Source organism: Trachurus japonicus, chromosome 19, assembly GCF_045865225.1.
Source record: "Trachurus japonicus isolate A0001 chromosome 19, Traja_1.0".
Classification (NCBI taxonomy): Eukaryota; Metazoa; Chordata; class Actinopteri; order Carangiformes; family Carangidae; genus Trachurus; species Trachurus japonicus.
In genome coordinates this window covers 23,153,479-23,180,538 of record NC_140925.1, presented here as the reverse complement: position 1 = coordinate 23,180,538, position 27,060 = coordinate 23,153,479, and the positions used below count along the sequence as shown (strand labels likewise).

The 27,060-nt window shown below is 40.0% G+C and overlaps 5 protein-coding genes across 11 annotated transcripts; 1 reads left to right on the top strand and 4 right to left on the bottom strand.

Annotated features, from left to right (window-relative positions):
- Positions 1 to 82: 82 nt before the first annotated feature.
- Positions 83 to 5,480, bottom strand: LOC146968071 (C-type mannose receptor 2-like). Its single transcript, XM_085762295.1, has 7 exons — positions 5,000 to 5,480; positions 4,471 to 4,806; positions 1,511 to 1,549; positions 1,029 to 1,427; positions 481 to 816; positions 266 to 366; positions 83 to 184 (listed from the first exon to the last, which is right to left on the bottom strand). Exons 1-7 carry the CDS (start codon positions 5,358 to 5,360, stop codon positions 83 to 85), a joined length of 1,674 nt encoding a protein of 557 aa, XP_085618421.1. The 5' UTR covers positions 5,361 to 5,480.
- A 5,085-nt stretch (positions 5,481 to 10,565) lies between these two features.
- On the top strand, positions 10,566 to 12,569 carry LOC146968070 (troponin T, slow skeletal muscle-like). Its single transcript, XM_085761999.1, has 9 exons — positions 10,566 to 10,600; positions 10,696 to 10,756; positions 10,864 to 10,980; positions 11,113 to 11,190; positions 11,289 to 11,402; positions 11,527 to 11,636; positions 11,781 to 11,871; positions 11,989 to 12,029; positions 12,364 to 12,569. The coding sequence occupies exons 3-9, from the start codon at positions 10,882 to 10,884 to the stop codon at positions 12,407 to 12,409; spliced, it is 579 nt and encodes a 192-aa protein (XP_085618125.1). The 5' UTR covers positions 10,566 to 10,600; positions 10,696 to 10,756; positions 10,864 to 10,881; the 3' UTR covers positions 12,410 to 12,569.
- dnaaf3l (dynein axonemal assembly factor 3 like) lies at positions 12,570 to 16,153 on the bottom strand. Its single transcript, XM_085761988.1, has 11 exons — positions 16,041 to 16,153; positions 15,298 to 15,404; positions 15,108 to 15,201; positions 14,881 to 15,035; positions 14,543 to 14,743; positions 14,290 to 14,412; positions 14,088 to 14,210; positions 13,843 to 13,987; positions 13,389 to 13,503; positions 13,141 to 13,215; positions 12,570 to 12,919 (listed from the first exon to the last, which is right to left on the bottom strand). Exons 1-11 carry the CDS (start codon positions 16,120 to 16,122, stop codon positions 12,778 to 12,780), a joined length of 1,362 nt encoding a protein of 453 aa, XP_085618114.1. The 5' UTR covers positions 16,123 to 16,153; the 3' UTR covers positions 12,570 to 12,777.
- A 672-nt stretch (positions 16,154 to 16,825) lies between these two features.
- On the bottom strand, positions 16,826 to 22,170 carry syt5b (synaptotagmin Vb). 4 transcript variants are annotated; one of them, XM_085761989.1, is made up of 10 exons: positions 21,851 to 22,170; positions 20,598 to 20,801; positions 19,196 to 19,371; positions 19,003 to 19,101; positions 18,669 to 18,836; positions 18,438 to 18,524; positions 18,138 to 18,305; positions 17,839 to 17,956; positions 17,591 to 17,724; positions 16,826 to 17,496 (listed from the first exon to the last, which is right to left on the bottom strand). In XM_085761989.1, exons 2-10 carry the CDS (start codon positions 20,794 to 20,796, stop codon positions 17,287 to 17,289), a joined length of 1,359 nt encoding a protein of 452 aa, XP_085618115.1. In that variant the 5' UTR covers positions 20,797 to 20,801; positions 21,851 to 22,170; the 3' UTR covers positions 16,826 to 17,286. The 4 variants fall into 4 exon arrangements, with proteins under 4 accessions (XP_085618115.1, XP_085618117.1, XP_085618116.1 ...); XM_085761991.1 differs by lacking the exon at positions 18,438 to 18,524 and having other exon boundaries at positions 21,851 to 22,167; XM_085761990.1 differs by lacking the exon at positions 21,851 to 22,170 and having other exon boundaries at positions 20,598 to 21,168.
- Positions 22,171 to 23,148: 978 nt separating this feature from the next.
- On the bottom strand, positions 23,149 to 25,294 carry LOC146968067 (ferritin, heavy subunit). 4 transcript variants are annotated; one of them, XM_085761998.1, is made up of 5 exons: positions 24,701 to 25,294; positions 24,480 to 24,583; positions 24,197 to 24,343; positions 23,979 to 24,104; positions 23,149 to 23,729 (listed from the first exon to the last, which is right to left on the bottom strand). In XM_085761998.1, the coding sequence occupies exons 2-5, from the start codon at positions 24,579 to 24,581 to the stop codon at positions 23,580 to 23,582; spliced, it is 525 nt and encodes a 174-aa protein (XP_085618124.1). In that variant the 5' UTR covers positions 24,582 to 24,583; positions 24,701 to 25,294; the 3' UTR covers positions 23,149 to 23,579. The 4 variants fall into 4 exon arrangements, with proteins under 4 accessions (XP_085618124.1, XP_085618120.1, XP_085618123.1 ...); XM_085761994.1 differs by having other exon boundaries at positions 25,183 to 25,294; XM_085761997.1 differs by having other exon boundaries at positions 24,480 to 24,585; positions 25,191 to 25,294.
- Between the last annotated feature and the right edge of the window lie 1,766 nt (positions 25,295 to 27,060).

Here is a 27,060-nt window from a genome sequence, read left to right as displayed (position 1 = left end):
CACACAGAGACATTCAGGAGTAATTGTAATGTGATAGATTTCATAGGAGATGCTTCACTTTGTCACATCAAAGCAGGAGTTTTCATTCATCATCATCATCTTTTTCCTTTTTCTTGAAAATCTTCCCATCTGGCTGGACTTTCCACCGCAGCTTGACCCCTGAGCCTGAGAACTTCTTTTGGAGCTGTGGAGGCATAAACAAAAGACAGTATATTGACAAAACCACAGCTTCAACTTCCTCATAACAAAATGTACAGAAACTCACTTGGTTCAAAATGGCTTCAGTCACTGCACTGTCAGTTAAGTTCACCAGTGAGTTTGCCTTCATTTCCAGTCTCACAGTCTGTGTCTTTCTCTTACTTAGTCCTGTGGTTGAAGAAATAGAGATAAAACATTGCATCATAAGTTTTTGAAAATATTTAGTAACCAACATGTTACAAGGTAGAATGAGACTGTAACAGACTTCTTTTTAGATCTTACCGTTATAGCAGTAGAAGGGCTGTACGTTTGAACACTCGTTGAGTTTCCACGCCTTGGAGGAGAGATTAAACATTGCACAGCCTACAGCTTTACTTGGCTCATTTGGTTCCCAGTATCTGAAGGAACTGTCACTATCATCCGACCATTTCCACGCATCTTTGAACAATCCGATCCACAGTGGTGTCTGGCCTGGCTCATTGTCCAGGATTTTCTGTAAGGCCTTTCTTTCATTCTCGGTCCTGGCACTAGCCAGTTCCATGTCCTGCAGTCGACAGTTGTCTTGCACCTCCCTCCATGTTACATTTTCTTCGTAAAAACGCATCTTACTGGACTGGTCTGTGAATATTTTAAAACGTAAAGATTAAAATGTTTGGCGAGAAAAAAAGTTTCCAAACTGCAGTAAACATACATAACCATTCATTAAAAGGATAGTCCAATCATTAAGTATTGCACTTCCCTTTTTGAAGTAAAACCCTACTCCAAATCCATCACACTTAGCCTATACCTCCTGCAAATAGTTATAATATATATAGTTTCTTTCTTCTTACATTCTTGACAGACATAAGGAAGACGACTTCCGCATTGTGTGGCAATGAAGCTCCCATCACGCCCAGCGACTCCACAGTGGTAACTGGGATCAGGAACACTGATCCCGCAAGTGAATTCAAGTGATTCCTGATTCATCCTATTTACGTCAACCCATTGCCAGGACGATGTATTTGTATCTGTCAGACCAATCCAGATCCCTTCTTCTTCTGTCACACGGTCTTCAGCCATGTCTATCAGCCTCCTCATGTCCCCCAGGCTGGGTATGGTGGCGAGGTCAGTGTATTTCTCTCTGCAGTAGCTCTGGGCCTCTTGCCAGGTCTTTTTCTCCTTTATCAGGTGATACTCATAATGAATATGTGAACACATGGTGACACAACCTGTGAGACAGCCATAGTAATAGTACAAGTAACACATGTATCATTATTATTGATTTTAGTGAGTATTTTAATTTCACAATTATTTTATCATAATATACACCTACCTAGAGTCAGAAGCAAAAACCCAAGAGTAGACATTTTGCCTAAGACACAAAAAGGATAAACATCAACAAGATATTACAATTAACTTTCCTATGCAGATAAAGTGATTATTATCTTAAATATTTGGAAAAGCATATTTAATTCAGCCTAATAGTAGTAGATTATAATGAAAATAAAACCTACATGAAATGTAATTTGAAAAGTCACAACTGCAACACTATACAGCACAGTACAATACAGATGTCTAACATTTAAAGATACTTAGTCTGTAAAAGATAATAAGAAAAACATGTGCTAAACTCTACATGTTATTTAATTAACCCCTTCAAACCCACACAAAACACTGTTACTGAGGGCTACTGTAGCCCTGACGCCATGTTCATTTTTTAATATCTAAATTGTTCTTCTTACCTGATGCACCAATGTTTTCTCCTGATGGCTAAAGCGAACTCTTTCTGTGTGCCCCCCTTTTTATATGTTTTTATGGAAAATTTATTTGCATATGACTGATGCAGTGATTTGCATCCTACAAAAATACTGCAATGCCATTTGAGACAGGGTTAGCTGACACGCCTGTATCATTTTTATACCTTATGATTAGAAAAATAAAGGGGCTATTTGTAAAGAAGAGCATGGGACGTTCACAGCCTTCTACCCTGGGACATAAACAGACTCTCCTTGCCTTACTTTTTTTTACTGAAATTGTACAGTTTTTGCCCTGTTATTCTTTCCCTTCCATCCCTCTATACTGCCACCTGTCTTTTTGTCTCCTATTTCAGCTGTGAGGTCACCATCAAACCCTTCGCTCATTATCCTGCCTGTGGATGTTTTTACCGATATGCATCTGTATTATATCTGTCATGTTGTTCAGTGACATTTTGCAGTCAAGCCGTCTAATTCACACGATGGTCACGTTACCAGTGATGCAGATTCCTGTTTCTCTCCATTGATTTACTGCATTGTTTTGTTTTCAGTCCAAAAAAGCTATTGTCAGCCTTTTTTATTGCAATATTACAAGGAAACATGAAATCATTCTTAAAGAAAAAAAAAGGCCTCAAGTGGGATGTTGTTTTTATTGTCTTTATTGATTTAACATGTGTACTTAGTATATCAGAATCAACAGATTACAGCAGAAACAACTCCTCATCTGACCCCCCCACCTCCTTATTCTTCTTCACCATCACTGCGTTAACAACAGCAGAGCTACTGTTAATACACAACAAGAACATAAAACATTAAAGACACAGCAAACATGAAAGTTAACCCCATCAAAACACGGATTACATGTGTATGTGTATATAATTGTCAGATTAATGTCGGTACTCACTGTACTGTACAGTACAGTACAGTACAGTACTCACTGCAAAATAGGAGGAATAACTATTCTTACTTGTCAAATGCATTTTACAGGCAGTCATAAAAATGAATATATATCAAGCTTTCAGTAATTGAGTGAAACCCCCCAAAATGATTGCTTCTTTTACACACTATTAGCATGATTATAATAATGAAACACACAGAGACATTCAGGACTAATAATGTGATAGATTTCATGGGTGATGCTTCACTTTGTCATATCAAAGCAGGAGTTTTCATTCATCATCTTTTTCCTTTTTCCTGAAAATCTTCCCGTCTGGCTGGACTTTCCACCGCAGCTTGACCCCTGAGCCTGAGAACTTCTTTTGGAGCTGTGGAGGCATAAACAAAAGACACTATTGACAAAACCACAGCTTCAACTTCAACATAACAAAATGTACAGAAACTCACTTGGTTCAAAATGGCTTCAGTCACTGCACTGTCACTGAAGTTCACCAGTGAGTTTGCCTTCATTTCCAGTCTCACAGTCTGTATCTTTCTCTTACTTAGTCCTGTGGTTGAAGAAATAGAAATAAAACACTGCATCACATGTGCTCAGTTTTTGTGAATCAACTGTTAGGGATGGCATTTTTGAAAACATGTGACCGAGTATGTTTGAGACACTTTTTGCTTTTCCATTTTTTAACAGATATTGCAAAAAAAAAAACTATAGGCTACACTGAAAATAAGTGATTTTTCATATGCTGTTTAATTAGTTTGTATACTAAGTTATTATTGATGAATATAATTTATTATTTGTTTATTTTTTCCACAATCAGGTCATAAACATGAGGTGCATTTTTACCATGGTCCCGTCTCAACCATACCCCATACGTGTACAGTTGAGACGGTACCATGGTACAGTTGAGACACCTGTTGAAACCTATTGCAGTGACTGAACATCAATAAAAAAATGACAATTTGACCAGATATTTCAATATAAATTCATTCCTCTTTATCAAAATCAAAAAAACAATGGAATATTATTGTATTATTAAAATAAATATTATTATATTATAATTATATAACATGAAATTATAATATTAATAATATAATATAACACTGTTTAGGTATCACAAATATTAGTTTTTTTTCCCCATTTTCTTTGTTTTTTTTGGTCTTATGACTTAACATGTTATTGTTAACCTACACTGCACAACTTAACAGTGATGTGATGTAATAGAACTCTATCTTTGTGTATTTCTCTAGATTGTGCAGTGACCTAACATGTTGGGATAGCATGGAATATGTGAGTTTTTAGGGCACAAAATAACCTTTGCAATGATGTAAGTTATGTTTGATGGTCACAAAAGGATAATAAGCTATTCATTGTGGAAGGGACATGGTAAAGTAACATTCTTACCCTAGTAAAAAGACTTTTGCTGATATCTTTGGACTGGAGATGCTAAAACTCTTCAAATTTCCCACAACCGAAGAGGATGCTAATATGCATGTGCTGAGTAAAAATGGTGGCTCAGCCTTGCAGCACAGGCAAGATATTAAGGGTGTTTCAACTGTACACATGTCTCAGCTATACTTATACTCCACCCTAATAACCAACATGTTACAAGGTAGAATGAGACTGTAACAGATGTTATATACTTACCGTTATAGCAGTAGAAGGAACATATGTTTGAACAGTTGTTGACTTTCCACACCTTGGAGGAGGGCTCAAACATCGCACAGCCTCCAACTTTACCTGGCCCATTTGGTCCCCAGTATCTGAAGGAACTGTCACTATCATCCGACCATTTCCACGCATCTCTGAACAATCCGATCCACAGTGGTGTCTGGCCCGGCTCATTGTCCAGGATTTTCTGTAAGGCCTTTTTTTCATTCTTGGTCCTGGCACTGGCCAAGTCCATGTCCTGCAGTCGACAGTTGTCTAGGGCCTCATACCACGTTGCATTTTTTTTGTAAAAATGCATCATATTGGACTGGTCTGTGGATATTTTAAAACGTAAAGATTAAAATATTTGGAGAGAAAGAAAGTTTCCAAACTGCAGCAAACATGCATAACCATTAAAGTCATAGTCTAATCATTAAGCATTGCACTTCCCTTTTTGAAGTAAAACCCTACTCCAAATCCATCACACTTATATCTCCTGCAAATAATTGAATTTCTTTCTTCTTACATTCTTGACAGACATAAGGAAGACGACTTCCGCATTGTGTGGCAATGAAGCTCCCATCACGCCTAGCGACTCCACAACTGGGATCAGGAACACTGATCCCAGAAGTGAATTCAAGTGTTTCATGATTCATCCTATTTACGTCAAGCCATTGCCAGGACGATGTATTTGTATCTGTCAGACCAATCCAGATCCCTTCTTCTTCTGTCACACGGTCTTCAGCCATGTCTATCAGCCTCCTCATGTCCCCCAGGCTGGGTATGGTGGCGAGGTCAGTGTATTTCTCTCTGCAGTAGCTCTGGGCCTCTTGCCAGGTCTTTTTCTCCTTTATCAGGTGATACTCATAATGAATATGTGAACACATGGTGACACAACCTGTGGGACAGCCATCAAAATATCAAGTAACACATGTATCAGTATTATTGATTTTAGTGAGTATTTTAATTTCACATAATTATTTTATCATTATATACACCTACCTAGAGTCAGAAGCAAAAACCCAAGAGTAGACATTTTGCCTAAGACACAAAAAGGATAAACATCAACAAGATATTATAATCAACTTTACTATGTAGATGCTTATTAGCTTAAATATTTGGAAGAACATATTTAATACAGCCTAACAGATTATAATGAACGGGAGAGGATTAGGGTGGGGGGAAAAAAGTGAATTCTGACTTTTTTTTCTCAGAATTCTGACTTTAAAGGTTATAGCTACAACTTTTTCATCAAAAGGATTAATTAAAAAAAAAATGCATCCACAGAATGTCTAGAGGGGTGCTGTATAAAAGCATTAATTTTACTGAATTTTTAAAAAATAGTATATAAACAATTGTTTAATAAATTTTGGCGGGTCCGAAATATGTAAATATTTACATCTGGTTACGTTGGCAACGTCGGCATGGAATGATGTCTGTGGCAACAGCATTAGAACGTTGATGTCATGTGTAACTGCTGTAACTGGCGACCAGTGAAACGGAAGGTTGGAGCGAGAGCAGGCAGTGTGAGTTCTACACCTACTGGCCAGGAGGAATTAAACTTGTAGCTATCACCTTTAACCTCAGAAATATGACTTTAGAATTCTGAGAAAAAAGTCAGAATTCTTTTTTGAGAAAAAAACAGAAAAAATCTCCAGAGACAGTCTACAAGAGTCTTTAGAGTACAAGAGACATAAAAGTTCTGAGAATAAAGGCAGAATTCTGACATTAAACTCAGAATTCTGAGTTTAACCCCTTCAAACCCACACAAAACACTGTTACTGAGGGCTACCCCTGACGCCTTGTTCATTTTTTCACAAAATAATATCTTAATATCTCAATTGTACTTCTTACCTGATGCACCAATGTTTTCTCCTGATGGCTAATGTGAACTCTTTCTGTGTGCCCCCCTCTTTATATTTGTTTTGATAGAAAATTTGCATTTGACTATTGTGTCTGTCTCACTCCTTGCTCCTCCACAGCTCCACCCAGGCCCTGATCAGCAGAACAAGGCTCACCGGTCTGGCTGAGTTAAAAATCCTGCAGCTGGCATCAGAAGGGGGGGCAGTGCATGGGGACTGCTGGATTTGCCTGCCTCCCAGCTTGGTGTTTCTTTTTGTTTTAGTTGTGTCTGCTTTGTTTGCATCATCCTTTTATTTTGTATTAAACCTCTTCCTATTTTGTTTAGGGACTGTTCGTTATTTATCATCAGCGCCACCGGAGGGATTCACGGGACTTTTTTTTTTGCATTGTTTTGTTTTCAGTCTGAAAAGGCTATTGTCAGCCTATTTTATTGCAATATTACAAGGAAACATGAAATCATTCTTAAAGAAAAAAAAAGGCCTCAAGTGGAATGTTGTTTTTATTGTCTTCATCAATTTAACATGGTAACGATAAACAGTTGAAAAATATTTTAGAATCAACTGATTACAGCAGGAACAGACAATCTCCTCATGTGACAGATTTCATGGGTGATGCTTCACTTTCAAAACACAATTTACATAACAATCTACCTAGTAAAAGCTCATAACAAGTAAAACAGGTAAGAAGTCTGACATACAGCACACATACTTAGTCCTGTGGTTGAGGGTTAGGGGCCTGATACGATGTTCATTCTTTAATATGAAATATCTTAACATAGATTGTTCTTCTTACCTGATGCACATTTGTTTTCCCCTGATGGCTAAAGTGAACTCTTTCTGTGTTTCTCCCTCTTTATGTCGGCCTAATGCTTGTTAGGATGGATTTGCATTTGACCATTGCAGCGATTTGCATCTCAAAAAATTATAATATTGCTGTTACATTTGTGAGGTAGTCATTTTATACCTTATGAATAGAAAAATAAAGGGGCTGTAAAGAAGAGCCTGGGCAGCATGGGACGTTCACAGCCTTCTACCCTGGGACATAAACAGGCCCTCCTTGCTTTCCTTTTTTTTTTAACTGAAATTGTCCTGTTTTTGCCCTGTTATTCTTTCCCTTCCATCCCTCTATACTGCCACCTGTCTTTTTGTCTCTTATTTCAGCTGTGAGGTCACCATCAAACCCTTTGCTCATTATCCTGCCTGTCAGACTTCTTCTTATGCTCCAAAAAGCCACCAATAATCCTCATACAGTCCCTGTCCGTCTCCTCTAAATCATGCACCCACCCCCACCCCCTTCAGACACACACACACACACACACACACACACACACACACACACACACACACACACACACACACACACACACACACACACATTTTATCCCACTCACCTCTTTGCCACCCTCCTGTATAAAGCTCGGGTCCCCCTCTCTAGCTCTCACTCCTCTTCTTTTATCATCAATGAGCATCTCTCTTTTCCCAGCACAGGTATGTGTTTTGACCTTTGTTCTATTTATGTTTCCTCATGCAATAGCCAACAAGTCTGTATAATAAAAGTCCATTATTGTTTGATTATTATTGTTACATTCAATGGATTTGAAAGTTCTGCTCAAATCAGTTTGCTTAAAATTATTATTACTAATATAACAAATATTATTTAAACTCACATTCCGTCAGGAATGCTGAGATTTACATCAAGTCAAGTCATTTATACATAAAGCTGTTTTGATTTTTGTTGGTTTGTTTTATAACTTCAATATTTGAATGGTGTGTCTGTTATAGGGGGTATTAGCAAAACAACCAACCAACAATCAAACAATAAAAACGTCTGTAGCTAGAGCCCCACCTGCCCCACAGCAAATTGGTGGTAAAGCTAGTGTTGGCTAACATTTAACAACAACAACAAATAGAGGCATGTTCAACAATTAGAAGCTAAAGAGCTAAAGGCAAAGAGGTGGAGACAATAAAAAGGATTTAGATTAATCAGACTCCAGGTGGATACCAGCGTGTCCTAGTGACCGCTTGATGGCTAAATGACAGCTGCTTGCTAAAAAGTTTGCTGTATCACCTAAAGATGCTAATAGCCTTTGTCAATTACGTGTATGTTGTTTTAGCTACATAAGCTGGCCAAACCTCACTTATTTTACATTAAAATAACAGTATCTGCTTGAATTAAAGATGCTTTGAAACAAATGTGTCAATCACATGATAAATGTTGAATTTTTCTTGTCCAAACTTTGTCTTTCTAATGAGTTTACTACAACAAATTCTGTGGACTTCACTCGGTTGTGACACACCAGGTGCTATGAAAGGTGTATCACTAGTTAGTTGTTAGGAATGCAGCCTTAGGATGAGTTATTCTTGGTGACCTTGGCCTCTGTGTCCGTCTGTCCTGCAGAGTGAGACTCTCTCAGCCAGTTTGGCCAGAAACTTTCGACAGTGAAGCAATGAATTCCTCTCTCAATCCCTCATCTGCCTTTTGTCCATGTGCCCATGTTTATTCAGATTCACATGCTCAGGCTCTGAGGTCCTGGCTAAAAATTAACAATGGGGTGGGGTGGGGTGGGGTGGGGACACTCTGACGGCTGCAGTATTTGTACCATCACAGACAAGACCGTCAGTCTTGGTCCAGAAGGGCTTCCAGTTTTCACACTGAAAATAGGGTTTTAAAATTTGGTCTCCAGTGTAGCTCATCTATTGCTAGAAAGCCATTGGTTTTGACATTGCAGGAATTGTGCAAAAGTACAATACAATTTTCATCCTGGAATACATAGAGTGCTGAGGAAATGGTTGGGAATACTAAAATATTTACAGGGCTCCACGTGTGCTGAGATACAGTTCCTCTTCAGCTCAGGGAGACTGAGTAGATCAAATGATAATAGAGGACTTGGCTGGTGTTAATAGCAGCCAGCCGACTAGCTTAATCTCTCCATCCCACATTCTGTCTTGTAAATCAAATTAAACAAGAAGGATTGGCCAGCTGATACCTCGTTCTTATCCTGGGTAACAGGACACTACTCTGGCCAAAAGTCCCCCTGGCCTCTTCTATTCCTAGATCATTAGCTACAAAATGGCCTTTCCCTTAGTCTCATTCTTTGAAGTGACACTGATGTAGTTGAGATATAGTCAACTCAATCTCAAAAGGCCACTCTACACCATAGCTCTACACTCAAATCATGAAAAAATAAACCTAATTTACATAAAAATGTAAATTATTATTATTATATTAATATTATTATATTTAAATATTATTCAATCCGAATGTCTACTTTTGAAATTAAATTGAATTGCCTTTCCAGATTTTCGTTGGGTGTGACCAAAATGATTTTATGGTGGTTATTTGTTACATTGTGTTGAGGTGAAATGTTGTTGAGTTTTGTTAAGAACAGCACCATCTAAAGTTAGCCAACATTAGTTACCACAGGCCACAGTCAATACAATGCATGTGAATTAAACTTTTCAAGTGGTAATTTAGTTAATTATTCTTTCAAATGTTACATTGCAGAAACAGACAACTACAGCAGCCAATTTTATCTTTGGAGACATTTTTTATGTACTATGAAGTAAATACTACAGTTACCTCAGGATATTCAATATTTCATGTACAGTATTCGGCCAATTGCTGTTTCAAATCACACATAACTGTGTTTTAAATTCATGATTTTCTCTCTAGTGTCATCATGTCTGATTTTGAAGATCATGGGTGAGTCAATCCAGTCCTGCCAGTTAGTGTTTTCTCATTGACAAACATTTCTGCAGTGCAGCTGAGCTGCTTCATATCTGATGTATCTGTTCAATCCTTTTTAATTTAGCGCACATCAGGATGGTAAGGACATTCATTTATTAATTCGATAAATCTATTAGTGTCACAGTTTCCCTCAGTTCAATTACTGTCGCTCTTTGTTTCTCCAGAGGAGGATGATGAGCAGGGAGAGGGAGGTGAGACTGTCTTGCTCTTATTGACCCATACTTAGAAACATATCTCACTCATACAAGCAACAATGGCATCCTAACATAGAAAAACAAAATGTAAATGCTCTCCACTCCATGTTTACATGTAGCATTTGCTTATATGTTTATGCAACAATGTCCAAAAACAGCAAAACACAAAAGAGCTTACTGTTTACAGCAAGGAAGTCATTGTTACATGCAGGGAACTGTGGCTTTGTACTGTAGTAAAATGTAATTCAAATTTGTACATGAACTGTTTCACTTTTTCATCTCTGTTCTGGCTGTCATGTTGAAGAAGAACGGCCCAAGTACAAGTAAGAATAACTGGACATACAAACCAAAAATATTGTCAAATATAAAATAGATAGATATTTAAAAAAATAAAATATGCCTTTGTTTTATTTTACAGGTCCCTGGTCACTCAGCTCGCTGCCCCTAAAATCCCAGAAGGAGAGAGGGTTGACTTTGATGTAGGTTTCCTCATGATTGTGAATTGTTAATGCAGCACAATGAACACAATGACGGAACAAAACACAGAGCAGTATTAGATAATACTTATAATCTGTGTTGCTGTTAGGATATCCATAGGAAAAGGATGGAGAAAGATCTTCTGGAGCTGCAGACTCTGATTGATGTCCACTTTGAGCAGAGGAAGAAAGAGGAACAAGAGCTGATTGGACTCAAAGACAGGATTGTAATGCATTTATGCTTTCCCATCTTTTTATCCAGTTGTCTGCCTGAAAGCTAGAATTTCCTGGATACAGTGACTATTAAAAAATAATAGATTAATGAGCAGCGTGTGGGTGTCTGTCTTTTCCCACTGTAGGAGAGCCGACGGGCAGAAAGAGCTGAGCAGCAGCGAGTGAGGGCTGAAAAAGAGCGAGACAGACAGACACGGATTGCTGTAATTCATGTTCACCATTTTAACTTGTGTTTTTTTAAATCCACACACGTCAATAATCGACATGCCGAAAAATAAAAAGCAGTGTATGACTTCCTCAGGAGGAGAGACAGAGGAAAGAAGATGAAGAGGCCAAGAAGAGGGCAGAAGATGAGGCCAAGAAGAAGAAGGTGCTCTCTAACATGGGCGCTCACTTTGGAGGGTTCTTGGCCAAGGTCAGAATAACATAGTACTAGACCATATACGTTCTGGTGTCCTTTGGAATAAGCACTCTGCATGACAGGCAAAGTCAATGTGGATGTGATCACCCTGGAACGTGATGCGTTTTGTTTCCTGCAGGTAGAGCAGAGGCGAGGGAAAAGGCAAACTGCCAGGGAAATCAAGAAGAAGACTCTGGCAGAGAGACGCAAACCACTGGCTATTGAGAATCTGAGAGAGGATGGTCTGAGGTCAGTTGAAGGTTCAAGGAAAGACTAGAAAGTTATAGGAGGTCCAGCTTGGTCAAATCTGCTGCACAAAAAAATGGTGCTTGTCACATTTTAAGATTGCGTATGTTTCTGTCTCCTCGAGTTGTTAATGATGTTGTGTAACAGAGAGAGAGCGAAGGAGATGTGGGAATGGATCTACTTGCTGGAGTCGGAGAAATTTGACCTAACCGAGAAGATGAAGAGGCAGAAGTATGAGGTGAGCCGCTTAGCTGAGAATATGCAAAACTGTGAAAATTTAAGAAATGGCTTTTGGCATGTGTGACATCGAGACTTGTGTTTGGTTAATATGTTTGTTGGTTTGTTTTTTTTCCAGATTAATGTTCTCCTTAACAGAATCCAGCACGCTCAAAAATTGTGAGTCATTGTGCTCATCCCACTCCACCACAAAAAAGAAAAAGCAGAGCATTGTGTAAAATAACTTTGCATATAGTTATGAAAATAGACAACAGATGCACGGAGACAGTCACACATGAACGGGAAATGCGCACACGCACAGCCACACAAACCTTTTTTTTTTTTGCCTTTAACCACTGTACTCACTTGCCGTGTCCAAGATATTTACATAAAGAGAGGGTAGAAGGCAAAAGGGGAAGTATTACTTCTGTTTTTATCCCTAGTCGGTCAGTCACCTATGTCTTAACTGTGAAAGGCTGTTCATAATTTACACTTCTGTCTCATTTCGGTGCAGCAAAAAAGTCCATGGTAAGGGGAAAGTTGGGGGACGCTGGAAGTGAACTCACGGAGGAGGCATAAAGAAGAAGAAAGAAGACAGTTGGACACTGACACTTATTTCATTCAAAAGATATGATGGATAGATGTTTGTGTGACATGTATTGAATCCAATTATTTCTGTGAAAATGCATGTATGAATAAAATAGACATTTTGCATCTGTGTTAACCAAATTAAAATCTGATTTATTGCTATTCAAGTAGAATGATTTTTTAAAAAAGCACTGTGCAGTTCAAATCAGTTCTGTCTGCACATGATCTGTGCTGTGAAACGATGTCACCTTGGCTGTCAGTCTGTTGCATCATGTGAAGGGAGAGATGCTGACAGCGGGAGCAGAGGAAACAGCTGTGCTGAAATTAAGCACAGCAGCATCTACCTCTTCTGTGGTATGAAAACAGCGTGGACGTCATCACCCTTCCCCTCACGCCACGGCTCAAGCCCAGCCTCTACAGCCATCCTCGCCACTGTCTTTGCAAAGCCTTCTTCTTGCTCTTTGTTCAGATCCAAAATGTACCTGGAATATACAGCGACACACAAATGCAACTTAAACACAAAGATGCTAATCACATCCATTGTTAACTTTGTGAAATACTCTCCATCCTGCAATATAGGTTTGGCATGTGTAGGCTATGCAAGAAATCTGATACAAAAAAGCAAATTACACAGCAGAGTCACTGCACTTGGTGACTGTACTGTCACCATGGTAACAAGCCCTGTTTCTATAAAAACCCTCACTTCGCCAACTCCATGACAACCACAGCGTCTGGTGCTGCAATCTGTCTCGTCGTCGGGCCCAACTGGTGCATGCAGCTTCACAGCACAGACCGAGAGAGAGAGAGGAACACAGAAATGAAACAGGGTCAGTAATCATATCAGTAGTCTGCAGTCCGAGGTGACTGAATGGTGCAGAGAAAATCCAGACATGTATGAATTACAGTAAACTACCGGTATTTGTAGGAGTGAGAGAAAATGAAAGCTCACACCTGGTAGAGAAGTAAATGGTGTTGAAGAAGTTAGTGTATTTCTGTTTTTCTGGCAGTTTGTGAAGTGAGTCCAGAGGCAGGAAGGTCACAGAGATCCCGTTTGGACGCATCAAGTCTGAGGAGCATTTGAGAACATTCAGTACTAAAACCATCTAGTTTCATACACAGGTACTGTTTTCTGTGTGCTGAGCAGCGAAGCAGGCTTCACACAAATGGGACATGATCTACTGTACACTGAAGAGCAAAAAAAAAACACTTGCCATGCGCCCTTCCACCTGCAGACATAATTATAAGCCTCTCAGTCTGTTAATTACACGACCTAAACAGACAACCTCTCACCTCAGGTCTGAACCTTTCCACTCTGAGGTAAACTACTGTGCTGGTTTGGTCCCACGGTGCACTGTGCTGACAATTATCTAAAGCTACAGGCCTGCTGGGTTAAATAGCCATTTACCATTAATGGTGACGGCTTTTTGGTCAGTCTGTGATAATGGCTCCTCTCCCTCTGTGTCTGGCTCAGAAGTAGAGGGGCAGCCCCGTCTGCTGGACAGGGACTGGAACAATGCCTGCACATTTGCAAAGGATATATCCTGGGCTGTCTGTGGATGTGTGGAAAGGGAGGGAGGACAAAAAACACACATTCATATGATGTAACCAAACATATAATCCATATATTTCAATATATATATATGTATTTACCTTGACATGTTGCCCATTCTGTTTCTTCAGTAGGCTCTTGTCATCAGTTTCAATGCCAAATGAAAGGTAAGGACTGGACACTATGTCTCCCCAGTAACCCCTCACAGCCGCTTTGTTTCCTCTCTGTCAACACATACACAACGTTCATGGTATCGTCGACCTGCTGCATCGTATAGCATCTCTACAACAGACTCACCCTCACCTGACTGAACACTCTTGATGACAGCAAACTCGGGTTGGTTATTTGGTAGGCACCTTCCCTCATTTCAAATGCCAGACCCCGTTCCCTCCACTGCACATACTGTTGTTTGTTGATGACACCACACTGCAGACAGAGAAATGGTACAGAATGAGCTACCATCCAAGTACAACATGCTCTATGATGCAAAAATTACAAGTTTGGCAGCATGCTGTGATAGACAAACAAAGCAGACTACAAAAAAATGTTCAAATACCCCTTTCTCATGCAGTTTCATTGCAAGGTCCCAGTCAAAGCAGCCTTTCTTGGAGTCGTAGCGCGTTCCAAGGTGCTGCCTGACCCGATAATCCCAGATTTTGGACATGAGAATAGGACCAGAAGACTCAGATGAAGATGATGAAAACTGAGGCCTCATCCACAATTTGAATATTCTGTCCAGCTCGTCTCGCTCCTTGAACTATAGAAATATTCAAAGAGTATGAAATCAGAAGACTTTAAATTTTGAGGAGTGTCTCTGTTTGATATCAGAAAATGATTAATCAAAAGGTCACGCAGAAACACAGAGGGACATGTTTGTTCAAGAGATTGTCGTACCTTGAGAAGAGCTGTGTTCAGACAGGGGTGTGTTGCTGTCTCCATAGTTTCGGTAACACACAGAGAGAGCTGTGATGCTGCACGTCTCAGTATTTCCTCTGTCTGACTGCGGATCTCACTGTTCCCAAACACCTCCAGATAAACCTCTGTCTTCTCTGTGAAGACAACCTGCAGGGTTAGGACACATCTTACATTGCAATTCAACAATTAAACAATATTCCACTCACCATTGAGCCCCATGCTTTCCTGGGGCATCAGCGCCAGGTAGAGGAGCAGCAGTTGTCTGGCCATGACGTCCATGCTGTTTTCTATCACCCACACCTTTCATGGAGCAGAGAGGAGAAATCAGGGGCTCACAAGTGGGTAAACCAATATGAAGGATGAACAATTTATGAGATTTAGGAGACAGAGTCTCACATGAAGTCTCTTTTCATTCTGCAAACCGGCGATGGTCTTCAAAATATGACGGGGATCTCCACTGCCGACCAGTAAGACATTGACCTCCCCTTCATGTTTCACAGGGCCTAGACAGAGACAGAGCATAGAGTGGATCCAACCTACTATGTACTAACGTTAAGATGACACTGAATATCAAAACAGTAGCAATCTGTCTGTAGAACTTAAAGGGATAGTTCAACATTTTGGCAAATTGGTCCATTACCATAATCCTTATAGTCACAGCAGTAGGTTCGTTACCTTTAATTGTTGGTGCAAGCTTTTTTTAGAACGGCGGAGAAAAGCCGTGAGCTGCTCAGAGCTACGCTACGGAGGGTCATGGGATTTCTTGGTTTCCCTCATCAAACTCATCAAATACACATTCCAACAACTCCAAAACGCTCTGGTGGACAAGTTGTGGCAATGGGCCAATTTGCCAAAAATGTTGAACTATCCCTTTAACATGAAAGGTCAAATGTATCGTCTTGTTAATTGCTGTGTGAAATAGTTATATTGTTATATAGTCTTCCATTTGTCATATTCATATAATGCACTAAAAGTTAAAGTGCAACATTTCTCTGGTGAATAAGAATTGAATTGAATAAACACAAAATTTGTAGTAGAAATACGGCTAATTATTTTTCTTGGGCCACTGTTTTTTGTTTGTTTTGTAAACGACTAATCAGTGATCACGTCATAATTTCAGCTCCCAGTGTTCATCTCACCTGTCCTCAGCAGGTCCAGCGCAGGACTGAAGCCCCACCAGGTGACGCAGCCGGCTCCCTCAGAAGCTCGTCCAGCACTCATCTTGTTATCTGACCGACCAACGAAGCTGTGCACCTGGCTGCAGGTAGTTTATATCATGAGGTTATTGTCTCAACATAACACGTTGTCTGCCGGCTCGGTAACGTTATTGGGGACAGGTTAGCGTTAGCTTAGCACGCACGTAGCACTGTAGCACCCGGCTAATACTACAGAAGGACGTTAACCAGCTCATAAATGTCGCTGTTTACAAACCCGCCTATAACCACGAAAATTATAACAAGCATACAAATAAGCGGTGACCAGATACTACCGAATACAGAGAGGAAAACTCACCTCTCAGGCTGTTTTATAACTGAGTAAAAAGTTTGCAGCTTGCTAACTGTCTGAACATAAAGTTTGGGTACTGTTGCTAGGCAACAGCAGCTTCAAACAGGAAGACAGACGACGCCTACTGGTAGCTGTAGCCTTTTTATTTATCTATTTATCTATTTAAATCTATATGTTTCTCTTTAGATAACAATATATTGTTTCGTTGTGGCCCTGTGATAATATCTTACATTCTCAAATAGTCTGCCACTATAATTTGCTTCCTTTTATCACTTCTTCTCACCGCAAAACAACAGGAAATCAAATAATTCTCACAACCCCTTTGCTTTCAATTCAGTTACAGGTAGAGAGAGAATAATATAGCCTAATAATAATTGTGAAACTGTTCATCATTTATTTACACATGAAAGGATACATTACAATTACAACAAGCATTTTACAGGAGTCTGGTGCACCACTGTGCTGCAGCAAAACAGTCCAGCTTGCATAACATGTAATGCAGAGGTTTTGTCACGTCATTTGAGTCAACCGACTGATCAGAAGAATACAGAGTAATCTTAAAACCCCACCTTTACCCCACTTAATGTCTCTTGGCCCTTGCTAGAGCATATGTAAAAGGTGCACCTTTACATTTTTGTGTTTTCTAAGTCATTTTGATTTACAGGTCTAACAGGTAGAACAGGGAGACATCCATAACAATCAATGCCATTAAAAAACAAACATATCAATACATCACACTCACGCATGTACGCACATATTAAGTCTACATCAAAAGTTACTGCACGTATGTAGAACTGAACACGCATATTGAGAATACATCAGGGTTAACACAAAGAAACATATCATTAATATGTTTTCTGAACCAAGACACACGTGGCTCTAGCGAGGTTTTGCTTTGACGGCTGCATCGACTTCCTCTTCTGGCAGAAGAGTGTGCCACTGGGCTACTGGACGTCTGGGATTGGCCAGCATGTCTGACCAGTGGCGCAGACCCACTCCTGTAGCTCCGTAACCCATGAAGGTCTTTCCAATGGGGTCATTGCTCCCAAGTTTATCATAGTCAAACACTGTGAGGACAACCTGCACTTTCTGAAACAAGAAAAGAAAATGTGTTGTCAAATATTGAATTGATTCCTTACCATATCTGTTACATTTCAAACTGATAATTAATTACACAGCTCACCTGTATCTGTTCAAAGGGGACGTCAAAGCTAAAACTTTCATTAAAGTAGGGATTGAGCGTGTTTTTCTTGACTGTCGTCTTCTTCTTCTTGATGCGTTTTCCATTTTGCTGTAGAACAATCTTCACATATGGATCTTGTGGAAATGGAAAAGAAGGCGTTATAGTTGTGTTTTGTGATGCAGTTTAATATTTTCATGTCACTAATCTTTGCTGAAGAAATTAGTGAATCATAACAGATCTGAGATTACCTGACAAGCCACCAACATCCATTTTCTTCAGGTTTTTTGCCTCCATGATGTTCACTGTAAGTTTTCCAGCAGTGGGTACGTAACGTAGAGAAATGCAAATATCGCCCAGTTTTTCTTGCTGTAAGGAAATATTATGGATTATTAGTGCGTCCCATCAAATTAAAGAATACATTATCTTTTATAAAACTGCTAACAACATCTGATCTAGCTCTAATAAATATCTAGAAGGTAGATATTTGAATAATAGATTTATTTGCATTGATTGGAACAAAGTGAAATGAAAATACAATATATCGTACCTCCTCCTTCTCGCCACTCTCCAAGTCTCTCCACTGTTGCATTGGCTGGCCCATATCAACACTGTTCATGGGAATCTTAATCTCACCAATCATATCATGCTTGGAGAAACGGTCAAAGTCAAAAACTTGCAACACCAGAGTCTTTCCACCCAACTCTGCATACGGGATCTAGAAAAAGATATTTTTACATCATTGGAATGAACAATGGGCAAAGGTAGACAGTAGATAATTTTGTGTACATGTGACAAAACGTACATATAACAAAGAACATAAAGTGATGGGATACAATTAAAAACATACTGCAGGAGGAGGAGGGATACCTTGACAGACGCCATTCAGGGAATGAAAGACTAAAGACGAGGGGAAGTAGAGACATAGGCCAAACTTCTGCCTCATGAGGGGTAAAAAGTGATATGTCATCAACAACCTGGAACACCAACACAAGCTGTGACGGAGACATAAAGAGAACATAAACAAACAAAACATAGACAACATCAAGTCGACGAAGGTACCGTGCAAAGTGCACCGTACCTTGAAGATGAAAGTCTCGTTGAAAACAGGGCATAAATTCTTGCGTTGGACCTTGGTCTCATACTTCTTCTTTTTGTCTGGCAACAAAAAGACTTTGACATAGGGGTCTGAGGTTCCCCCCATGTCCATAGCTGCAAGGTCTTGGGCCTGAAGGATACCCACTATGAGCTTCAGAAAAGGAAAAGAGGTGTCAAAATGACAGGTGTATGGATAAGGTTCAAGTGGTTATGAAAATTATGTAGGAAATGTATTTCTAATAGTTGTAGGTAGTCTTCTGAATTAAATTAAATTGAAATTGAATATTTGAATATTGTCGTTTGCTCACAGGACCTACCTGGGAATCGGTGAAGTTGTAGTCCAACGAGAACTCCAGCTTACCCAACTTTTCCTGCTCTTTCTCCTCTTCCTCGCCTTCCTTCTTCACCTCCCCCTCCTACAAGATGTAAAAATCATCAGTGGACCGGATAATCATCACGAAGACCTAGATCAGGTGAGATTCTGGAAGAACGGATTATAAGAAATCATACCTTCTCTCCAGCTTCTCCTTCACCTTCCTTTTCCTTTTTGCGGCGCCCTGCCTTCCTCTCCCTCACTTTCTTTGGCTTTTTCTTCTTCCCAAAGCATTTTTTGAAAACACAGAAGATGAAGCATGCCACCAAAACCAGGACCACTACCACAATAGCTGCTACTGCCCACACGGGAACTGCAAAATAAAGATAGGTGTGTTAACTCAAGGCCTGATCAACTGATGCCTTTTACATTCATAACAGTGACATCAATAAAGACAAAAATCCCTACAAAGCAAACATAAAAACATGTATTTGAAATTTTATTTAGCCATGCTACAGTAAGTTTTAAACACTACCCTTCTATCAAGGGCTTTGTGAAAGCTTGATGGTCTTATACATCAGGATTTTCAAGGGGATTTAAATCTTTACATCTTGAGATTACATCATTGAAAAATCCACTTTGGTGAGTCTGTTTACCTCTATAATCTACATCAGTTCCAACAATATTGTTGATATTGTTGCTTTTTTATAAAGCTTGAAAGCAGAGTCAGGAACAACACTTCAGTAAAACATGGCACCTCTTCACTGCTTTATCTGGGGACGGTTTGCTGAGCCTGCATGAGTGTTGTCAGCAACACCCTCCTCCACAATCAGATAATAACAGACTCCCAGCTGGGAGTGGCTCTGTTCAACCACAGCCACCAGCACGACTCAGTAGTTTGTTATTAAGTGCTTTACTCAAGGCACCTCAGCGGTAGAAGTTAAAAACAATTGTTAGGGCAATTTTCTACCTAGATACATCAAAAACACTCTGTGGGTCAGTGTAGGAATTCTCACCTTATATGTACAACTTTGACCAAGTGCCCATTCGAATAAAAGCTTGCCTGAACAGATTAATTAGAATATGAATAATAAGAATATCCCAAAATATTATATTTATTTATATTTATATTTTATTTAGATTACATTTTTCCCAATATATCACTAGTACTGTACAGCAGTGTTTTTCAACCTTGGGGTCAGGACCCCACGTGGAGTCGCCTGAATTTCAAATGGGGTCGCCTGAAATGTCTAGTAATTGAAAAAAAAATTACTGATAAAAATATATTTGTAACTAATTATTATTCTTTTTAAAATTATGATTAAAAACACCACACACAATCTTAAACAGCCGTATTCTATACTTTCACTTTCTTGAATATAAATCAAGTTCAAATAAAATGCAGCATATAAAAATATCTGAGCTGGCGCATCTTGATTGACGGCCGTGATCGCGACGCGGGGTCACCAGAAATTTGTGAAGTCAAAATGGGGTCACGAGCCAAAAAAGGTTGGGAACCACTGCTGTACAGGATGAAGTGTGTATGGATTTATTCCTATAAGTAAAATAACACACTCCATTTAAACAGAAGTTGCTTACTTGGCAGATGACCAAGTTCATTCATGAACTTGTTCTTCATATGGTTGTAGTCATGGCCGGGGTGATGCTCTGTGTGGGAGTGCTCATGGTGTTCTGAGTGGGAGTGCTCATGATGAACTGGCTCCGTTGCTTCCTCTGGCTCTGGTTCAGAAGGCTCTGCAGCCCTGCGGGCCCGGACCCCAGCGCTCACCAGTCTCATGTCAGCTGTCAAAACAGGAGAATCACTTGTGTTGGTTTGTTATAGCTTTCCGTCCAGTTGGCCCCTACAGCGAGAGATAACATAACTTCGTATGTATGCTGTGTAATCCTTATGTCCATGCATTGCAGTGCAGTACAAGAGCAAAGGACATCTCTAAGCCAGATGCTCAACATGGCTGACACTAATCCCTCTGTTACTCTCATTCTCTGTCATCTCCCCCACCCCATAACCCATGCTTTTACTCCCAGGTCTGTCCCATCCCATTTTTCTCTTGTCACTGTCTATGTTTGTAACTGGATTAAACCCTGACGGCTACAATATTAATCCAAAATCCCAGATCCTCAAAGCTTGAATAAATAGGGGTTGGTCCCCTCTCCCACAGCCTTTATTAGAGACCCTATTAACTACCAATAACTACTCTTTCTAAGGCAAAGGCATTTCAAAGGAAGCTCCGACTATGGTCAACAACCCATTAATCCTTATTCCCACAGTCTTTATTTATATATTTTTTTTGAAAATGCTATTAATGAAGTAACGTGTAAGTGACAAGTAATGTTTTAGATTGGAATCAGCAATAAATTAGACACAATTGTATTTGTCTTGATGATGAACAAAATATACGCATTACTAGCATCTACTGACATATGGGTAACTCTCATCAGCTGCTTTCTAAAAGGGGATTATTGCTCACACAACAAAACAACTAGTCATGATGTGTACCATATTTCTGTCTTCATAACGAAAATTTTAATTTTACCATTAAAACAATTTAGGCAAGGCACTTTTATTTGTGTAGCCCATTTTTACAGTTTGTCTTAAAGGGCCTTGAATAGCATCATTACAACATCCTCTGCTCTGCCCTTAGACCCTCACATCGACTGAGAAAAACTCCCATACCAAAACAGGGAAAAATTGGAGAAATCTCAGAGTGAGCAACAGAGGATGAATCCCTCACCCAGAATTTAGTCTTGCTTTTTCTCAATGGCTCTCAATGTAATTCTCTTGTGCTTCAATCAGAACACAAATGTCTGCAATCTTGTGCATATAGTCTTACCTGTTGATATGTCCCTTTAATTTCTTCACTATCAAAAGAGCTGTTGGAGCAACTTCTAGATGCAGAAGGTGAATTTCTTGTTGCGTCTCTGTTGGCCTGTTGGAGCCTTCATGCACCCATCATCTCCCCAGTACGCTGTTAACTCTGACCGGCTCTCTGTAGCCCTTTCCATCAAATCTAAAGCGCTGGCAAATCACTAGAGCAGTGTTGTGATTTAATCCCCCCCTACCCCCTCCTCCCGATATTAGAATGCTGACGACACATCTGTTGCTTTATGTCTCCGACTGAAGATACATGGAGGAGATGCTTTTCTAACATTACCGCTCCACTGTTACCAGCTTCACACATACTGAACACCTGAAGGTTTTCTTTCCTTGAGGGAAAATAGCTGTTCATTAGACCTATAGATGAGGCATTGGCAGTGGTGGTTGTGTTGATCCATTAGACTGAGGAGATTGTAGTGCATCCGGCTCTTCACTAATCCCCTCAGCATAGCTGTCCCCACAGTCGATCGTCAATTTACCAACGACTTCCATTGCGAGTAGATAGTCCAGCCTACCCACCCCTTGGCTTACCATTTTACTGTACAGAACACATACCCACATTTAGAGGGCTGTGAGGAGTAATCCCTCGGCACGCTGCCACGTGTTCGCACTGCTACATCTGGAGGTCTCAGAGGCTGCGAGCCAACATACAACAGCTTTATCCTATAGTTACCTTACTTATGTGCAGAGGGACGCAAAATAGAAAACACCAATCCCACAAGAGCAGAAATTGATTTTGAACTTCAAAGTACTGCTTGTCTTGTCAATACATATATATATATGGGCAATCTTAAAGTACACACACACAACAATAGTCGAGATTGATCAATTATACTCTACTGGGTTTTTCCAAACACCATTCTATTTATGTACGGTGTGCTCTGATACTGTATCATTCAGCTGCATCTGAAAACTGAATACAACAGGAAATACATTTGCCTGTGATGTCGTTTGTTGACACACTCAACTGACTCTTATCTTTGCTCAAACATATCATTTTACAGAGAAGTCGCAGGAACATTTTTAACCACAAGTTACCTGCTACCCTGTAATGTTAAACATTAAGCGGCCACCCAACAGTGAGTAAGCAAAGTCCCACTGTTATCTTCAGTGTTCTATAGGCACAGACATGGCATTAGGAAAAGCACAGAAAGTATGTATAGACTGCATGATGAATCAGGTGACTGTCTGTTTGTACAGTTTGACAGTGACTTTAACCACTGAACTTAAAAAAGAACAAAAACAAAAAGAAAGTATCAGCATAATTTGACTTTATTTAATTTCATCATCTTCAAAATGTTTAAGCCTTTGACTCAAAATAATGTGAATATAGTGATTGACTCATAATAGATTTTTACAAAACTTATGAAGGTTTAAACCTCTGACAGACTGGAATGCATGACACATGAGACATCTGACCCTAAATAAACAAGTGACTCTTTAACAGCTTCGGAAAATGGTTTTCAGCACCATATTAGCGAGAACATCATTTTTCTGGTCTGGTTTTCAGGAAAAATTGAGGTATTTACTGTTATCTTTATCTTGCTATACACTTCTCTCGTGCCATGGACACAAGAATGAAGTTTGGGGTGTAAAAAGGTGTAAAAGTATTGTATAATTGTCTTAACGGAATAACTTTGCAGCTTGAGGGAGTGTTGCCCTTGAGTATTGTACTGCTGTGACCTTTACAGAGTGTGTTTATCGAAGAGGTATTCTCCCATAGAACCTTGTGTCTCAGACGCAGTGAGGCGGGTGAGACTTCCAATGTAATCGCCCAGCTTCTTGATGGTCTCGTGGCTGTCGTCAAGAAAGTGCTGCTCGAGGAAGTCACACAGCTATAAAAGAAGCAGAAGCAGAAAAAGTGGGGTGTGAAATATCTATAATATTGGGACATCCTTAATATTTAGTAAACCGTTAAAACACTACCCTAATCTGCCAGACTGTGTTATTTCTTAACATATACGGAACTTGCACACAAAAATGTCAGGCCAGATAGCTTTTTTTCCCCTCTCTCAGTCACTATCTCACAGCTAAACCACAGCCTTAGAACAAGTGACAGTTATATCTAACAGCGCCAGACGTACATGAGGGTCAGTGTGGCTGCCAGCTCTGCGATGCACTTCAAGGATGCATGTGTTGAGGGACTTCTGGTAGTCAAGGGAAAAGGACATTGCATCCAGACCACCTCTCCAATCCTCTCTACTTGGTTTCTAGAACAGAAAGTTTGATATTTAATTAGATCAATATATAAATCTCATTTATAATGACCTGAAGACACCATAACTTGACATTTTGGACTTACAGCAATGGTCTGAAGCACGATTCGGCCTCCTCTCACGTTTTGATATTCCAGCAGCTTCTCAGCTTGTTCCCCCTCCTTCACCGAGCGCTCCAGAAAGTAACTGGAGAAATTTGGCAGGGCAACATCATCCCTGTCAAAATACATCCCCTGAAAAAATATGAGTAGACAAGATATGTAAGGATTACAGTGCAGAGCAATAGAAACCCTTACACAAGAAGAAACAACTAGCTCTATAAGAAAACATAACAAAATTTGCTAGTAAAATAGTAAATAATAATCATACCAGAGCAAGGTAGGTGTAGGATGCACTGAGCTTCAGGTTGATGAGTTTGTTGATGTCCCCTTCGGTCTCCGAGTGGAGGTTTTGTTTCACCACAGACTGCATGTCTACAAGACAGAAATGCTGAAATTAATTCAAATGGCATTAGGGTAACCCCAATTCTGCTGAAAGCTAAGCAGCCACTGTGCCTAAAAGGAGAGAAAACACAAAACAAAATGTCTTACCTTTCCTGTCTCAGTCAACAAAGCTAAGATAAGGACTAGTCACTGGCCCTGTGAAGAGCACTGGGCTGCTCTCCTGTGTCTGACACCTTATATACACCCGCTGCTGCACGGCTTTGGTGAAACATCAGCCAGACCCACTCACTGTCATGTGTCATCAACTGAGTCCATGTGGGATGTAACGTCTCCAGTCAGGTGGAGAGAAGGTAATGCTAATGCTAATGCTAACGTGAACGCACTTTGTGGTGGACTAAAAGCCATGTTGTTGACACTGGCTGATAAACACAAGTACACACCATTTACGCGGTCTTAACAAGCGGACGCGGAGAGTTTAGACGAAGTTGTAAGTTATGTTGTTGACTCGTTAGCATTAGCTACAGTTAGCACGCATCAAACATTTCAGCTAGTTAACGGTAAAGCTAGCCTATGTTAGCTGAGCCTAGCTGTAGCTCAGGGTTGGTCAGTCAAATACAAGTCAATGTTACAGTTATCTGGTCACTCACTTGCTCTGTGAAGGTAACAATGCTCCACTTTGCCAGTTACTGTGACTGGCCTTGTCCTCTTGTTTACCCTCCACGACACTGCGACCCTCCCCCGTTCACTTACGGCTGTTGCTCGTTTGTAGCATAGACTGTAGGTTCATGCTCTCGGCGTACCTCTACTGCCCCCCCTTGTGTTGGGGGCACATAACATCTGTCAGACAATACCCAACTATAGGCTAAACAAAATCATCAACAACTCAATATTATACCATCTATCTATTCATAATTTGTGTTGATGCAAATCTCAGTATAGCTACTGCTGAGCTGTAATGATGTAACACACATATATTTCATTCACATGACCATGACCTGAACTTTTGCAGTAGGCTATGTATAGGCAGACTCTTTATGGTCACAAACAGATAAGCACACATGGTTATATGACAAATTATATAGGCTGTAGTTCCATATCATAGCATATGAATGTCAGCAGCACTTATGGGTTTAAAATAAGTCCTAAGTCCTCAGGTGGAAAGGAGGCCACTGCAAGTCCTGAGTGGACGGTGATGATGTTTAGTGTATTGGAGAGTAATTATGATTTTGGACTGCATTTAAGTTTTAGGCCTTCTCTAGTCTAGAGTAACCACCCTAACAGTCTTTTCTGTATTAACACACTTCAATTTGTACGGCTGCAGTTTTTCTTATACAGGAAAAGTTTAACTTTTAAGTAATTCCAGTAGCCTAGTCATTTTTATTATGTCCATTTGTAAAAAAGCATATAAATATGATTAGTGCAGGATTAGTGTGTGGGTTTAACAAATCTAGGCTGTGGCTAGGCTGTGGCTACATTGTTGCTAGTTTAGACAACTTAAAGCAGATATCAGTGGAATGTTTTTGTTAATATAAGTCCTAAATAGTCCTATTTTCCGTCAGCAATCACTTACATGAAGTATTTCAGCCTAAACACGAGTCTCTCCGTCACTCTGCTCTGCTGTAACCCGAGGAGAAAATTTTCCTTGTGGGATACAAGTGTTATCCAATGAGGGGAGAGAACGGCATGAAGGGCTGTGTGTGCAGCCAAGGGATGCGCGTGAATGTGGTGACGTAGCACGAGGACCAATTGATGCCTGACAAGGGCGGGGGCTGCTAACTCATGGTGCGTTCAAGGAAACTCGTACTTTGTGTTTTTCCTTCCTGTGAAGTCATACCAGTTCGATCTGGTACGAGTTCACGGGTCGGAAGTTACGAGTGGCCGTTATAGGGAACTTTCACAGACAACAGGACGGTAAAAACACGAGCTACGGGTTACCTGGAACGCTACCAAGTCGTAGTTGTGACTTGAAGCTGTAACTTACGGTTTCAAAAGCCTGCCTTGAACACAGCATTAGCCGAAACGGCCGTGCCACTGATATCTGCTTTAACATTTCAAACAGCTTTTGACTTTCTTGGATAACAAGGTTTGTATAAGAGTTTCATAGAAGGCACAATGAAGTTCGTCCCTGGGTACACAGCAAATTGGCATCAATGTTGAACTGATATGCCTTTGATATGAACACTTCAGTATCTAACAAGGAAGCTGTAGTTATTTATGAGGTGAGTCATGCAATGTTGAGGAAAACTTGCCATTTATGAACATGGACTTCACCCTTGTGTTTCCCCAATGGACACTATTGGACAAAGTTTGTCTTTGACATAGCATCTTTATGGTTGCTAAATTATTATATAAGCCATAAACAGTCCTGAACTGATGTTCTGCTAAAACTGGATCAGTGATGTTTTCTGTTCGCAGTTCCTCGTACATCTCAACCACAAGGAAGCTATAAATATCACTAGCTAGTGCGACTGTGCAAAGAAACCAAAAGCTACTGTTCTGTGAGACCA